Raw genomic sequence first — 13,308 nt, 5'->3', positions numbered from 1 at the left:
TGGCAACCCCTGGCGTTCTTCAGCAAGCACCTACGACCACCCGAACTCAAACACAGTGCCTTCGACCAGGAGCTCTTGGCACTGTCTCTGGCAATCTGGCATTTCAGGTACTTCTCAGAAGGCACCGCGTTTGCGGACCACAAACTGTTGACCTTCACGTTCACGAAGGTGTCCGATCCCTGGTCGGCTTGCCAGCAGCGACATCTGCTGTACATCTTCGAGTACACAACGGACATCTGGCATGTCTTGGGAAAGGACAACGTCATGGTGGACGCACTCTCCAGATCAGCTATCCAGGCCCTGTTCCTGGGGGTGGACTATGCAGCACTGGCAGAGGCGCAGCAGGCAGACGATGAGATGCCCAGCTACAGGACTGCGGTCTCGGGTTTGCAGCTGCAAGACTTCCTCGTAGGTCCAGGTGAGAGGACCCTCCTGTGCGATGTGGCTACTGGCCAACCTCACCCCATTGTCCTGGCAGCCTGGCGGCGGCGAGCTTTCAACTCCAGACACGGTTTGGCGCACCCATCTATCAGGACAACCGTCCGGCTGGTCTCCAGCAAGTTCGCGTGGCACGGACTTCGCAAGCAGGTCAGTGAATGGGCCAGAACGTGCATGCAGTGCCAAACAGCCAAGATGCAGCGACAAATTAAAGCCCCACCGCAGCAGTTTGAACCCACTCGCCGGAGGTTCGACCACATTCATGTAGATATTGTGGGGCCCCTACCAGTGTCACGAGGAGCGCGGTACCTCCTAACTATGGTAAACTGGTTCACGAGATGGCCAGAGGTGGTCCCGCTCACCGACATATCTGCAGATTCCTGCGCCCGAGCGCTGATCACAACTTGGGTAGCACGCTTTGGGGTACCGGCCCACATTACCTCTGACAGAGGCGCCCAGTTCCTCTCCAGCCTGTGGTTGGCTGTGGCCAGCCTGTTGGGAATGCAGCTACACCACACTACTGCCTACCACCCACAGTCGAACGGACTAGTGGAACGCTTCCACCGTCACTTGAAGTTGGCTCTCATGGACCTAACCGGGTGGATGAGCTTCCCTGGGTCCTGCTTGGAATTTGCACAGCGCCCAAAAAGGATCTGCATGCCTCGTCGGCCGAGTTGGTGTACGGTGCATCCCTGGTTGTCACAGGCGAGTTCATATCAGCCCCAAGGGGGCAAGAGAAAGAACCCACAGTAGTCCTGGACAGACTACGCGAAAGGCTCGGCAACTTGGCCCCCGTACCAACTTCACAGCATGGACAGACTCCGACCTACGTACCCAAAGACCTGCAGAACTGTAAGTTTGTCTTTGTACGAAGGGGCGCACACCAGGCACCGCTACAGCGGCTGTAGAAGGGGCCGTTCAGGGTGATGAACAACAACGGGTCCACGTACATTCTGGACATTGGGGGGAAGAGGAGGTTTTCACAGTGGACTGACTCAAAACCAGCCCATGTGGACTTGGGGCAGCCGGTCGAGGCTCAGGCACCGCGGCGCAGAGGCAGACTTCCCAAACAGAGGCTGATCCAGTCTGTGGACATTGGAGGGTGTGTTGTTGGTTCTAGGTGGGGGGGGGGGGCTGGTTATGTGGCGACCCACTTTCTGCGCAGGTGAACCAGCTCACAAGTAGCCCGCGCGCGGGGAGAGACTTTGGTAATGCTCCTCTGATGTCATTTCCACCCGGAGAGGGCGGGAACTAGGGATTAAAAGCCAGCGCCGCGAAGTTTAAATGAACTAGTCTCGAAACAACTTACCGACTGCGTGTCGTTGTTTCTAGCTCTGTATGTAGTATATTGCTACAGCGATATAAACCATAAATAATTAAATAATAATAAGTTAATCATGCCAAAGCTATCTCTTTGTTGCTATTTGAGCAGCAGTCAGCTAATGCAGGTGAGAAAAAAAACAATGTAAATCTGGGAAATGGCTGTCTTTCCTTTTCCAAGTTTAATAGTGCCTTTTCAAACTGATGAGTTACCTTTCAACCTACAAACAAAATGAGTTCTTTGGACATATAGTTTTAAAGGACTCAGAGTTTAAGTTTTTCAGGACAATTAATAACATATTAATTAATATTTAAAACTTTAGATTATTTTCTAAGCAGGCAGCGAATTCTAAAATTGGAGGGGCTTGGGAATCTTCGTGTAGGATTCCCTAAAGATTACTTGCATGTTGAGTCAGTGGTAAGGAAAGCAAATGGAATTCATTTCAAGAGGACAAGAATATAAAAGCAAGGATGTAATGTTGAAGGTTTATACGATATTGGTTCGTATTTGGTATATTTGAGGAGTTTGTTCCCACATTTAAGAAATAATGACCTGGAGGAAGTCTGTATCAGAAATGGTGAATGTTTATTCACTTCCATAGTTGCAGTCTGATGTCCCGAGTTCCTCCAGCATTTTGTGTGTGTTGCTTTGGATTTCCAGCATTATGTTTAAGAAATGATGTGTGAGTATTCCCAAACAAGGATCCAAGGACCCCTTGTTTTATAGTATTGGTCCATGACATAAAAAACTTGGGAAACCGTGCTCTAGAAGAAGTTCATAAGAATGATCCCAGGAAAGAAAGAATTAATGCATGAGGAGCATTTGAGGGCTTTGAGCCTGTACTCTAGGCCTAAACTAGAATTTAGAAGGTTGAGAGGATGTCTCATTGAAACCTATAGAATATTGAAAGGCCAAGAGAGAGTGGATGTGAAAAGGATGTTTCCTATGGTTGGGAAGTCCAGGACAGAGGACACAGCCTCAGAATTCAAAGATGTCCCTTTAGAACATTTTTTTTAGTCAGAGGGTGGTGAATCTGTGCGATTCATTGGCACAAATGACTGTGGAGATAAAGTCAAAGTCCTAAGTACATATATGTCATCATATGTAAACCTGAGGTTCCTCTTCTTATATGCATATTCAGTAAATCCAAGAATCATAATAGTGTAGCGGTGTGCTACAAACAGCGCTAAAATTACGACACGGAGTCGGTAACTGCAGTCGAAGGAAAAACTTTATTCGAAAACTTCAGCCTCACTTTTAAGCCTCTGTCAACCGGCCCCCCATGGCGAAGAGGCTCCAAAGCTCTGTGCTCGCAAACCCCCGTAGGCTATCTAATTGTGAGTCGGTTCGCATACGCTAGGAAATGAGCCGCCACATAACCCCCCCCCAGAACCGGCGATACACCCCCCAATGTCCACAGCCTGGGCCAGAACCTGCTTGGGAGGTCGGCCTCTGCGCCGAGGCGCCGGAAACTCGGCCGGTTGCGCCAGGTCCACATGGGCCGGCTTGAGGCGGTCCACCGTGAAAACCTCCTCCTTCCCCCCAACGTCCAGCACGAACGTGGACCCGTTGTTCCGGAGCACCGTAAACGGCCCCTCGTATGGCCGCTGCAGCGGTGGCCGATGCCCGCCCCTTCGTACAAACACAAACTTACAGTTCTGTAGGTCTTTGGGTACGCAGGTCGGGTGCCGCCCATGCTGTGAAGTGGGTATGGGGGCCAGGTTACCGAGCTTCTCGCGAAGTCTGCCCAGGACTGCAGCGGGTTCTTCCTCTTGCCCCCTCGGGGCTGGTAGGAACTCCCCGGGGACGGCCAGGGGCGCGCCGTATACCAACTCGGCCGACGAGGCGTGCAGGTCGTCCTTGGGCGCTGTGCGGATGCCGAGAAGGACCCAGGGAAGCTCGTCCGCCCAGTTGGCTCCTCGCAGGCGGGCCATGAGGGCCGACTTCAGGTGACGGTGGAAACGCTCCACTAGCCCGTTCGACTGTGGGTGGTAGGCAGTGGTGTGGTGCAGCTGAGTCCCCAAAAGGCTGGCCATAGCTGACCACAGGCTGGAGGTGAACTGGGCGCCTCTGTCGGAGGTAATGTGGGCTGGTACACCAAAGCGGGATATCCAGGTGGCGATCAGGGCTCGGGCGCAAGATTCGGAGGTGGTGTCGGTGAGCGGGACCGCCTCTGGCCATCTTGTGAACCGGTCCACGATAGTCAGGAGGTAACGCGCTCCGCGCGACACTGGCAGGGGGCCCACGATATCCACATGAATGTGGTCGAAACGCCGGTGGGCGGGATGGAACTGCTGCGGTGGGGCTTTGGTGTGCCGCTGAACCTTGGCCGTCTGGCAGTGCATGCACGTCCTGGCCCATTCACTGACCTGTTTGCGGAGTCCGTGCCAAACGAACCTGCTGGAAACCATCCGGACAGTTGTCCGGATGGAGGGATGCGCCAAGTTATGAATGGAGTCGAAAACACGTCGCCGCCAGGCTGCGGGGACGACCGGACGGGGCTGGTTGGTGGCGACGTCACAGAGTAGGGTCCTCTCACCTGGGCCCACGGGGAAGTCCTGGAGCTGCAAACCAGAGACTGCAGTCCTGTAACTCGGAATCTCCTCATCTACCTGCTGTGCCGCTGCCAGTGCCTCAAAGTCTACCCCTTGGGAAAGGGCATGAACGGTAGGGCGAGAGAGCGCATCCGCCACGACATTGTCCTTACCCGAGACGTGCCGGACATCCGTTGTGTATTCAGAGATGTAGGACAGGTGGCGTTGCTGGCGGGATGACCAGGGGTCGGATGCTTTCGTAAACGCAAAGGTAAGCGGTTTGTGGTCCGTGAACGCGGTGAAGGGCCGACCTTCTAGGAAGTACCTGAAATGCCGGATTGCCAGGTAGAGCGCCAACAGTTCCCGGTCAAAAGCACTGTACTTGAGCTCGGGTGGCCGCAGGTGTTTGCTGAAAAACGCCAGGGGTTGCCAGCGACCTGCGATGAGCTGCTCCAGCACCCCACCGACTGCCGTGTTTGATGCGTCCACTGTGAGGGCGGTAGGGGTGTCCATTCTGGGATGTACTAGCATTGCGGCGTCAGCCAAAGCTTCCTTCGTTTGAACGAAAGCGGCGGCGGACTCCTCGTCCCAGGTAATGTCCTTGCTCGGACCCGACATCAGGGCGAACAGGGGGCGCATGATCCGGGCAGCTGAAGGGAGGAAGCGGCGGTAGAAATTGACCATACCTACGAATTCCTGAAGGCCTTTGACCGTGGTGGGTCGGGGGAAGTGGCGGACCGCATCTACCTTAGCGGGCAGAGGGGTTGCCCCGTCTTTAGTAATCCTGTGGCCCAGGAAGTCAATGGTATCAAGTCCGAACTGGCATTTGGCAGGGTTAATTGTAAGACCGTACTCACTCAGTCGGGCGCAGAGTTGACGGAGGTGGGACAGATGCTCCTGACGACTGCCGCTGGCTATGAGGATGTCATCCAAATAGATGAACGCGAAGTCCAGGTCCCGTCCCACCGCGTCCATTAACCGCTGGAACGTCTGTGCGGCATTCTTCAGGCCGAACGGCATGCGGAGGAACTCGAAGAGGCCAAACGGGGTGATGAGAGCCGTCTTGGGGACGTCGTCAGGATGCATCGGGATTTGATGGTACCCTCGGACAAGGTCGACCTTGGAGAAGATCCGGGCGCCGTGCAGGTTTGCCGCAAAGTCCTGAATGTGCGGCACAGGGTAGCGGTCCGGTGTGGTAGCCTCGTTCAGCCTGCGGTAGTCGCCGCACGGTCTCCAGCCCCCCGTCGCTTTGGGCACCATGTGCAGGGGGGAAGCCCAGGGGCTGTCGGACCGCCGGATGATCCCCAATTCCTCCATTCTCTGGAACTCCTCCTTCGCCAGTCGGAGCTTGTCCGGGGGAAGCCGCCGAGCACGGGCATGGAGGGGTGGTCCCTGTGTCGGGATGTGGTGCTGAACGCCGTGCCTGGGCATGGCTGCTGTGAACTGCGGTGCCAGAACCGATGGGAACTCCGCCAGGACCCTGGTGAAGTCGTTGTCGGACAGCGTGATGGAGCCGAGGTGAGGGGCTGGCAACTGGGCCGCGCCCAGGGAGAACGTCTGAAAGGTCTCGGCGTGTACCAGTCTCTTCCTGGGCAGGTCAACCAGCAGGCTGTGAGCTCGCAAAAAATCCGCACCCAGAAGCGGTTGGGCTACGGCGGCCAGTGTGAAGTCCCACGTGAACTGGCTGGGGCCGAACTGTAGCTGCACCTGACGGGTGCCATAGGTCCTTACTGTGCTGCCATTCACGGCCCTCAGGGGGGGACCCGATGCCCTGCTGCGAGTGTCGTAACTTGTCGGAGGTAAAACGCTGACCTCAGCCCCAGTATCGACCAGAAAGCGGCGTCCCGACCTGCTATCCCACACATACAGGAGGCTATCCCGATGGCCAGCCGCCGTAGCCATCAGCGGCGGCTGGCCCTGGCGTTTCCCGGGAACTTGCAGGGTGGGCGGCAACGGCGGGCTTCTGCGCCCCACCGCTGGTGGTAGAAGCACCAGTGTTCCTTGGGCCGGGGGTTGGCGGGCTCTGCGGCCGGGCCTGGACTGGTTTGCTGCCGGGAGCGTGGCTGGGAGATCTGTGCGATGGACGCCCCGCTCACCTTTTTGGCGTTCCACAGCAAGTCCGCCCGGGCTGCCACCTTCCGGGGGTCACTGAAATCCGCGTCGGACAGCAGCAGGCGTATGTCCTCGGGCAGCTGCTCCAGGAATGCCTGCTCAAACATGAGGCCTGTGTGTCCCTCGGCCAGAGACAACATCTCATTCATTAAAGCCGATGGAGGTCTGTCGCCCAAACCATCCAGGTGCAGTAAACGGGCAGCCCGCTCGCGCCGTGAGAGTCCGAAAGTCCTGAGGAGCAGGGCTTTGAATTCCGTGTACTTGCCGTCTGCCGGGGGCGACTGTACGAACTCCGCGACCTGGGCAGCTGTGTCCTGGTCGAGGGAGCCCACCACGTAGTAGTAGCGGGTGTCTTCTGAGGTGATCCGGCGAACGTGGAATTGGGCTTCGGCTTGCTGGAACCATAGGTCCGGGCGCTGTGTCCAGAAACCCGGCAGTTTCAACGAAACCGCATGAACAGAGGCGGCGTCGGTCATTTCTGGTCCAAAAATCGTTTGGACCGTCGGGGTCACCAATTGTAGCGGTGTGCTACAAACAGCGCTAAAATTACGACACGGAGTCGGTAACTGCAGTCGAAGGAAAAACTTTATTCGAAAACTTCAGCCTCACTTTTAAGCCTCTGTCAACCGGCCCCCCATGGCGAAGAGGCTCCAAAGCTCTGTGCTCGCAAACCCCCGTAGGCTATCTAATTGTGAGTCGGTTCGCATACGCTAGGAAATGAGCCGCCACAATAGAATTAATGAAAAACCACACCAACAGGGCAGACAAACAACCAATATGCAAAAGACAGCAAACTACAAATCCAGTAGAGAAAAAGATAATAGCAATAAATAAATAAGCAATAAATATTGAGAACATGAAGAGTCCTTGAAAGTGAGTCCATAGGTTGTGGGAATAGTTCAGTGATGGGGCAAGTGAAGTTCCAAATTCAAAGTAAAATTTATTATCAGAATACATAAATGTCACCACGTACAACCCTGCGATTCTTTTTCCTGTGGGCACTCTCAGCAAATCTGTAGAATCGAAACTGTAAGCAGGATCAGAAAACAAGAACGTAGAAAACAACAAACTGTGCAAATGCAAATATAAATGAATCACAATAAATAAAGAGAGCATGAAATAACAAGATAAAGAGTCCTTAAAGTGTGGTAATTGGTTGTGGGCACAACTCAATAGATGAGTGTAGTTATCCTTTTTTTGCTCTAAAGCCTGATAGTTAAGGGGTTCTTTGTAATTATACTTGCATGCTCAGTCCAGGTCACATCTTCTGCAATGATATTGTGTAATGTGTGTATTTAATGTGGAGGTTAATATTCAATCATGGCTGAATTATTTTTCCTTTTAACTAAGGTTATCAAATATTATGGGGAGAAGGCAGGAGAATATGGTTCAGAGGGAAAATAATTCAGCCAGTGGAGCAGACATGTCGAACAGTGTCGTTCTACTCCTATGTCTTATAGTCTTTTTAGTTTTTTGAGTTATTGTGCTTTTCAATTATAATTATAGTGTTTAATTTACTTTCTTTGAATAGCATCAACTCTTGCCCAAACAACTGTTCAGGACATGGAAAATGTGTGGAAGGTGCGGACAATACTACTGTGCAATGTCTGTGTGAAGAACATTGGAAAGGAGAATCATGTGATATATCTTACTGCTTAAATGATTGTGGATATCCAAATCGTGGTAACTGTGACTTGAATGATACAAAAGCTTGCATATGCTACGATGGCTGGCAAGGTGAGTTCTTTCACGTATTCCTCTCACAGTAACTTATCCAACCAATTTCATTGAAGATGGTGGCTTTTGCTGAGCTGTGAACCAGTTGCCTGTTAATAACTACGGTGACTCGTAGTATTTGACCCATCATTTCTGCAAGGGTTCGTTCAAAAGCAGGCCAGTTGATTTTACTGGTCCACTTTTTTAAATTTGAAGGAGGAATTTTTTGAGTTAATCGACGTAACATTTTGCATTATGCCAAAAACTAACAATTTAGGAATAATTAAAAACCAAAATTGTGAGGCTAAGAAAGCATTCATACCCTTTACTACGCTAACTTTCCTCAGGTGCAGTACTTGTATTACCTTACCACCTAGTTTGTTAAGGTAGAAAATTGGAGGATCACTTTAATAAATACCCTCTCTCTGTGTAAGGTCCAACAATATGATAGATTTTCAACAGAACAAACCAAATAAGGTCAAAAGAGGATTCAAGACAAGTCGGGAAATGATAATAGAGAAGTACAAATCTGGGGAAGGGTACAAGAACAACTCAAAGGCACTGAACATACTCGGAACTCCATGTAGTACATCGTGAAAAGTGGAAAAAATATGAAACCGCAGCCACATTGCCTAGTTCAGACTGCCCTTCGAAGCTTAGTCGCTGTAGAAGAATGGCACTTGTAAGAGAGGCTACTTTGTCACCACCTGTCACTCTGCAGAAGTTAGTGGCTGCAACTGGAGATGAAGTTCATTGGTCCACCATCTGTAAGGCCTTGCACAAAAAGAGTATTTATGGAAGAGTGGCAAGGAGGAAGACCTGTCTAAATGAAAGGTATATCCTTGCCTGTAAAGACTTTGTAATGCACCACTTAGAAGATACTGCAAAGATGTGGAAGAAGGTCAAGTGGTCCATAAGACCCTAAGACATAGGAACAGAATCAGGCCATTCAGCCCATCGAGTCTGCTTTCATCATAGCTGATACCAGATCCCACTCAACCCCATACACCTACCTTCTAGTGAAATCCTTTGATGCCCTGACCAATTAGGAAATTATCAACTTTCACTTTAAGTATAGCCACAGACTTGGTCTCCACAACAGTCCATGGCAGAGTATTCCACAGATTCAGTACTCACTGGCTAAAAAAAAATCGCCTTCCCTTTGTTCTAAAAGGTTGCCCCTCAATTTTGAGGCAGTGCCCTTTAGTTCTGGAACCCCCACTCCCACCATGGAAAACATCCTCTCCACATTCACTTTATCTAGTCTTTTCAACATTCGGTAGGATTCACTGAGATAACCCCCCCCGCATTCTAAATTTCTAAATTCCGGTGAGTGCAGGCCCAGAGCTGCCAAATGCTCATCATATGTTAACCCCTTAATTTCTAGAATCATCCTCGTGAACCTCCTTTGAACTGTCTCCAATGACAACACATTCTTTCTGAGATATGGGGCCCAAAACTATTGACAGTACTCCCAAATGTGGCCTGACTAGTGTCTTAAAAAGCCTCAGCATTATCTCCTTGCTTTTATATTCTATTCCTCTTGAAATAAATGCCAACATTGCACTTGCCTAAACGCAGTGGTCAGATGAGTGGAACTTTTTGGGATCAACACTAAGAGGTACATGTGGCTTAAATCTAATACTGCACAAGAACCAGGTAACTCCATCCCTAATGTAAAGTATGGTGGAGGTAGCCTCACGCTATGAGGAAGCTTTTTGCAGCAGTGACTGGAAATCTGGTCAAGATTGATGGGAAGATGAATGCTGCTAAATACAGAGAGATCCTGAATAAAAACTTGAGAGCCTCTGTCAGAAAGCTTAAACTCGAGAGGAAATTTGTCTTTCAGCAGGCAACGACCTGCCAGAGCAACCATTGGGAGACTTCAAATGAAGAAAATTGATGTCCTTGAGTAGCCCAGCCAGAGTCCTGATCTAAACCTGATTGAATAAATCAGGCAAGATCTCAAGCTTGCAGTTTATCAGTGCCCCTTAACTAACCTGGTACAGCTTGACCAATTTTGCAAAGATGTCTGGGCAAATTTTGCTCCATCATGTTGTGCAAAGCCAATAGAGACATGTCCAGAAAGACTTCTGGCTGTAATAGCTGTGAGAGGATATTCAGTTAAATACTGAGCAAAGGGAAATAAATACTTTTGAATTGCTGACATTTCAGTTTTGAATTTTTAGTTTTTCATGTTTTACAGTTTTCCTTTTTTTGAGTTCTACTGTGAAAACAGGAGCATGTGATTCACAAATAAAAATTTTCAGTCCCTGATTATACAATGTAGAACAGTATAACCCAGTACAGGCCTTTCAGCCCACGATGTTGCACTGACCCTTTAACTAGAATCAGGTTTAATATCATTGGCATATATCATGAAATTTGTTAACCTTGTGGCAGCAATGTATTGCAATACATGATAAATATAGAAAAAAAGAACTGAATTACTATAAGAATTGAATTAACTATATATATAATATAGTTAAAATAAGTAATGCAAAAACAGAAATAAGTATTCCTGGATCACTGATAGTGTGCCTTCGGCGTTCTGTACCTCCTCCCTGACAGTACAATGAGAAGAGGGAATGTCCTGGGTGGTGGAGGTTCTTAATGATGGCTTCCATCTTCCTGAGGCACCACTCCTTGAAGGTGTCTTGAATGCTGCAGAGGCTAGAACCCATAATGGAACTGACTAAATTTACAACTTTCTACAACTTGGTTTGATCCTGTGCAGTAGCCCCCCTTTCCCATACTAGAAAGAGATGCAGCCAGTGAGAATGCTTTCCACAGTACATCTCCAGAACTTTTTGAGTGTTTTAGGTGTCAAACCAAATATCCCCAAACTCCTAATAGAATATAGCTGCTGCCCTGCCTTTATAGCTGCATCAATATGTAACAACCAGGTTTGGTCTTCAGAGATAACAGCAGGCAGAAACTTGAAATTGCATACTCTCTCCACCTCTGATTCTTCTATGAGGATTGGGTTGTATTCCCTGTCTTGATGTTTCTGAAGTCCACAGTCAGCTCTTTAGTCTTACAAGGTGAGTACAAGGTGGTTGTTATGACATCACTCAACTATATGGTATATCTCGCTCCTGTATACCTTATGTTACCATCTGAGATTCTGCCAACACTGGTTGTTTCATCAGCAAATTTATAGTTGAAATTTGAGCTATGCCTAGCCGTACAGTCATGGATATAGAGAGAGTAGAGCAGTGGCTTGCGCACTCATCCCTGAGGTGTGCCAGTGTTAATTTGTCAGTGAGGTGGAGATGTTATTTCCAATCCACACAGATTGTGGTCTTCTGGTTAGAAGGTTGAGGATCCAGTTGAAGAGGGAGGTAGAGAGGCCCAGGTTCTGCAGCTTTTCAATCAGGACTATAGGAATGGCGGTGTTAAACACTGAGCTACATAACTACATGCGGTCAATAGGCCGCTTCCTGACATAGGAATTTTGTATTGCTCAGATGTTCCAAGACCACATGAAGAACCATTGAGATCGTGTCTGCTGTAGACCTATTGTGGCAATAGGCAATACAGTGGGTCCATGTCCTTACTGAGATGGGAGTTGAACCTAGTCTCGACCAACCTCTCAAAGCATTTGATGTGAGTTCTACCGGCAATAGTCGTTAAGGCGGCTTTCACTGCTCTTCTTGTGCACTGGTATAATTGTTGCCCTTTTGAAGCAGGTAGGACTTCAAACCCTAGCAATGAGAGATTGAAAATGTCTTTCAATACCCTTGCAGGTAGATTGACGCAGGTTTTTAGAGCATTACCAGGAACTCCAATCTTGTGAGATTTCACCCTCCTCAAAGACAAGAGGAGGGCCACCGTGGTAGAGATCACAGGGTCGCTGGATGCTACAGGGATCCGTATAGCTGTAGTTTTATTCTCCCTTTCAAAGCGTGCATAAAAAGCTTGTCTGGAAATGAAGCTTTACTGTCATTCATGATGTTGGGTCGGATGTAATGACCTACAAACCCTGCCGGAGTTGATGTGCATCCGACATTGTCTCCAACCTCTCTCGAAATTGCTGGTTGGCTCTTTGAATAGCCCTCTGCAAGTCATACCTGGTTTTCTTGTGCAGACCTGTGTTGCCAGACTTAAATGCCACAGATCTAGCCCTCAGAAGATGACATACCTCCTGGTTCATTCATGGCTTTTGGTTTGGGAATGTACAGTAAGCTTCGTAGGCACACACTCATCCACACAGGTCTTAATGAAGTCGGTGACGACTGTGGCATACTCATCCAGACTTGAAGGTGAATCTCTGAATACAACCCAGTCCAGTACATCAATTCAAATCAGTCCTGTAAGCACTCCTGTGCTTCCCTTGTCTGTATCTTCTTGGTCCTCATTACTGGTGCTGCAGTCTTCAGTCTCTGAGTATACTCAGGGAATAGAAGAAAAGCCAGGTGATCAGACTTTCCAAAGAGTGGTTGTGGCATAGCATAGCAAGCACTCTTGATGGCAGTGTAACAGTGGTGCAGTATGTCGGTTCCTCTGGTACTACAAGTGATTTGTTGATAATTATTTAGTGACTTTATCAAGCTGGCCTAGTTAAAGACCCCCCAAAATGATGGAGAAGGCATCAGGATGTGCTTTTTCATGCCTGTTGATTGCATCACTCAATTCATCCAAAGCCTGTTTGACATTGGCTGGAGGTGGAATGTCCACAGCTGCCAAAATAATCACTGAAATTTGGTGTTAGTTTCAGTGAGTTCAGTATGTTTTCCTCTATCACCACAATGAGTTTAATGGCTACATGAGTTTTACTCTGACTATATTTAAAGCTCTCCTTGATTGCCAATAAATAGTGAAACAGTAATGGGTGGAAATAAATTACAAATATGTCTTCTGTATATTGTTTACAAAACTGTTGGTTTTTTGATGGTGGTTATTGTGACTTTTGCCAGCAGTGTATATAGAGGTTTTGTAACATGTTACTGCTGGCAGTGCTTTGTTCTTTATCGATCCATAAACTATTTCTTAATTTTTAACACTAATGTAGTGTCAGTCTGTCATCTTCCCCCTTCCTTTCCAGTTTTGAAGTATTTCAGCCTGAAACTTGAACTGTTTATTTATTTACCAATACTGCCTGACCTGCTGAATTCCTCCAGCTGTTTGTGTGTATTTCTAATAATGTGGATATGTGTAATCTAAGTTTGATTCAGTTATGTAATT

The 13,308-nt window shown here is 48.8% G+C and overlaps 1 protein-coding gene across 5 annotated transcripts in view; it reads left to right on the top strand.

The window, feature by feature from the left end:
* atrn (attractin) overlaps positions 1 to 13,308 on the top strand; it is a 398,356-nt gene that overhangs the window by 136,487 nt on the left and 248,561 nt on the right. For all 5 annotated transcript variants that reach the window (XM_059965719.1, XM_059965723.1, XM_059965720.1 and 2 more), the window contains exon 5: positions 7,937 to 8,142. In XM_059965719.1, the coding sequence (XP_059821702.1) occupies positions 7,937 to 8,142 (206 nt within the window). The remainder of the gene's footprint in view (positions 1 to 7,936; positions 8,143 to 13,308) is intronic.

Source organism: Hypanus sabinus, chromosome 3 (assembly GCF_030144855.1).
Source record: "Hypanus sabinus isolate sHypSab1 chromosome 3, sHypSab1.hap1, whole genome shotgun sequence".
Classification (NCBI taxonomy): Eukaryota; Metazoa; Chordata; class Chondrichthyes; order Myliobatiformes; family Dasyatidae; genus Hypanus; species Hypanus sabinus.
Note: the sequence above shows the minus strand (reverse complement) of the source record. Positions and strands in the feature narration are given on the sequence as shown.